Source organism: Gavialis gangeticus, unplaced genomic scaffold, assembly GCF_001723915.1.
Source record: "Gavialis gangeticus isolate Ggan-Ray unplaced genomic scaffold, GavGan_comp1, whole genome shotgun sequence".
NCBI classification, from domain to species: Eukaryota; Metazoa; Chordata; order Crocodylia; family Gavialidae; genus Gavialis; species Gavialis gangeticus.
In genome coordinates, this window is record NW_017729029.1 from 58,487,819 (window position 1) to 58,490,929 (window position 3,111).

Below are 3,111 nucleotides of genomic sequence, written 5' to 3' on the forward strand. Positions count from 1 at the left end.
AAAAAAAAAAAAAGAAATAGTCCAGAAAAAAAAGATCTTTGGAGATCTTCTACAGAATACATTATGCTTCCACTTTTAATTGAAAAAAAAAAAATAACCCCAAGTCCCCCTTTCCTCTCTTCCTCCCAAGGCAAAAAAGAGAGAGTTATGCAAAATCTATGGTAGAAACATTCATTTGCAGAGACTGTTCCTAAAGGGGAGTGAGTTAAAGGGGCAGAGATGTAGAAATAACTTAAAGGGAACCTTGCCAAAGCAACACCACACCCCCAGCGTAGTATAAGGATTCCACTTCTTTTCCTTTTTTTTTTTAGTATTGAAAAAAGTGGAACGGGCGAGAATGTGACACATCACATTGCTGTTGACTCTGAAGCCATCAAGTTTGATGCGCAGACCTTTTAAAAATGCCTCCTTTCCTCCCGCCCACCCTCACAGCTGACTAATCGCAGTTTGTTTCTCCAGAACTTCGAGGTAGTCTGGTTCTGTTTGTAGCTTTCCTTGGAGTAAAGGATGCTCAGGTTTTGATTGTTCTGCAAAATATTTCCTGGGAGTCCCATATAAAACAGTTTTATTTATCCTGTCCTGGTTTTGGCGTCTGGATTCATAGGAAGGGGCAAACTGCCTTTTGGGTAAGGTGCAAAAGTTATAATGAACTACTCCACCACTGGGGAGTTCCTTGACTCGCTCTGCAATGTTTTGATACAGCAGCTCCGGTTCCCTTGACGAGGACTGCTTTTCCAGCAATTCAGCTGCACTGATTGTAAATGCAAGGCTGGTTGGGTCGTCTTTTTTATGGTCAAGATTGCTATAGCTAAACTCGTGGAGATTCCTGTAGTATGCCACTGGATCCCCTTCCTTCTGCATGTAGATTGGGTTTTGACACATCTGCCCCACCGGCGGGGGGATATAGTTATAAACATGCCCTTCAGTTTTATCGTGGGTCTCCGTGTTGTAAGACCCATACTGGAGCTGAAATGAACTGATGTCTAAGTTGTTGGCACTGCTGGGCACGCTCTGCACTCCCTTCCGGCGCTTCAGCACAAAGACAAACAGGCCTGCCCCAAAACAGACGGACAGGATAAACACCACCAGCAAGCCTAAAATTAAAACTGAGAGCGGGACCTCGGTGTGTATTTCGGGATAGGAGCTGGGCAAGACGCTAGGGAGATGTGGCGTCTCTGTGTTCTGGTCCATGGATAAGAGAGTCGAGTCGGACAGCCCGGGGCTGTCGGGGCAGATGGCCTCCTTGCTCAGGAACTTCAGGTGTTCGCCCGAGTGCTTAGCCGGAGACTCACATATGACTTCGTTGATCACCACAGGGGGACCAGACTGCTGATGGCTCTGCTCGGTGACCTGCTCGATCCAGTTCCTCAGCCCCATGATGTCACACGTGCAATCCCAAGGGTTTTCTTGAAGGTCTATCTGAATTAAAGCCGAGAGCTGGTCCAGGACCCCTCTCACGGGCAAGTGTGAGAAGTGATTGTTGCGAAGGTTGAGCCTGGTGAGGGAAGTGCCACCAAACACGTTATCGGGCAGTGACCTCAGCAAGTTGTTGTTGAGAAACAGGAGGTGAAGGTTACTCAGAGCGTCAAAAGTGTGGGGCAGGATTTCCTTGATGACGTTATACTCTAAGTAGAGGTACTGCAAGCTGTGCAGGCCTTCGAACATGGAGGGGTACAGGACTTCAAGGTAGTTACCGTTGAGATAGAGTCTGCGTAAACTAGTGAGGTTTGTAAAGGCACCTTCCTGGATCACTGCGATCCGGTTGTTCCCCAGGTGCAACAAATCCAGAGAGCTGTATTCGGGGAGATCGGTTTTATAGACAATTTGCAGATAGTTGCTCGTCAGGTAAAGCTTCTTTGGACTGGTGGGTTTCGGGTGCAGATCTGAGATGTTGCTGATCTTCTTCTCCTGGCAGTTCACATTCAGGCCGTTGTCCGAGCTCTGCGAAGTGCAGACGCAGCCGCTGGGGCAAGTAATCGGCACGGGGGACTTGGTCTGGTAAACCATGATGGGCCCAAAGATCTGCCTGTCTTTCGACACCGTGACCCGAGGCGTCGGGCGGTTCCGGGTCTTGGGTGGCCGGCTGGCTTTCGGGGCTCTGGTGGGGCCGACGGCAGAGTTGGCGGTGGGCGGCAGCCTCTGGACGTGGGTGTCCGAGGGGGCGGGATGCTTCTCCCTCTGGTTCGAGTCGCTGGAGCTCCGGCGAGGGCACAGGTCCTGCCGGGTGAGCTGGGTCACGTCCTTGCCGTGCAGCCGGAAGGGCGTCTCGCACACGATCTCGCCCACGAAGACGGTGATGGTGTCCAGCCAGGCTTTGAGGGGCAGCAGGTCGCAGGTGCAGTTCCAGGGGTTCTCCTCCAGCTGGATCTCCATGATGCCACCAATGTGCTCCAGCACGCCGGCGAAGGGCAGCATCTTGAGGCGGTTGCCCCGCAGGTCCAGGTGGGTGAGCAGCACGAAGCGGAACACGTTGCTGGGCAGCGAGAGCAGGAGGTTGTCGTTGAGGATGAGCACCTTGAGCTTGTTGAGCTGGCTGAAGGCGCCCGCCTCGATGGCGCTGATGTAGTTGTAGTCGGCCTGCAGGTACTCCAGGCTCTCCAGGCCCAGGAAGGTGTCCTCCCGCAGCACCTCCAGGCGGTTGTTGTTGAGGTGCAGGCGCTTGAGCGTGCGCAGCCCGCTGAAGGCGCCGGTGCGGATCTCCTGCATGGCGTTGTTGCCCAGGTGCAGGGTCACGGCGTTGGAGTAGTTGACGAACTCATTGGGGTGCAGGCGGGTGAGCGCGTTGCCGCTGAGGAAGAGCTGGTAGATCTTGGAGGGGGGCGGCTGCAGCAGGCTGACCGTGGTGAAGCCTTTGTTCTCGCAGTTGATGTTCAGCACGTTCTCCTTCTCCTCGCAGGGGCAGCGGCTCTTGCTGCAGATGTCTTTGGCGGGCTTGCGGCTCTGGCTGGGCGCCGGGATCCCGGCCACGCTGAACACCCCGAGCAGCCAGACGCCCTTCAGCATCTTTAGGCGCCGTCGGTCCCCAAACCTGCCGGGGCGCACACAGCACAGCCGCGGTTAAACCAGCCCGACCTCCAGCTCCCCTGCCGCCCCGACCCGCACCGCCGCGCA

General features: G+C 54.4%; 1 protein-coding gene across 1 annotated transcript in view; it reads right to left on the reverse strand.

Moving 5' to 3' along the window:
• Positions 1–73: 73 nt before the first annotated feature.
• Positions 74–3,111, reverse strand: part of SLITRK2 (SLIT and NTRK like family member 2) — a 3,240-nt gene continuing 202 nt past the window's right edge. Inside the window, exon 2 of the mRNA XM_019521661.1 lies at positions 74–3,028. Coding sequence (XP_019377206.1) covers positions 427–3,003 — 2,577 coding nt within the window. The 5' untranslated portion in view covers positions 3,004–3,028 and the 3' untranslated portion in view covers positions 74–426. The remainder of the gene's footprint in view (positions 3,029–3,111) is intronic.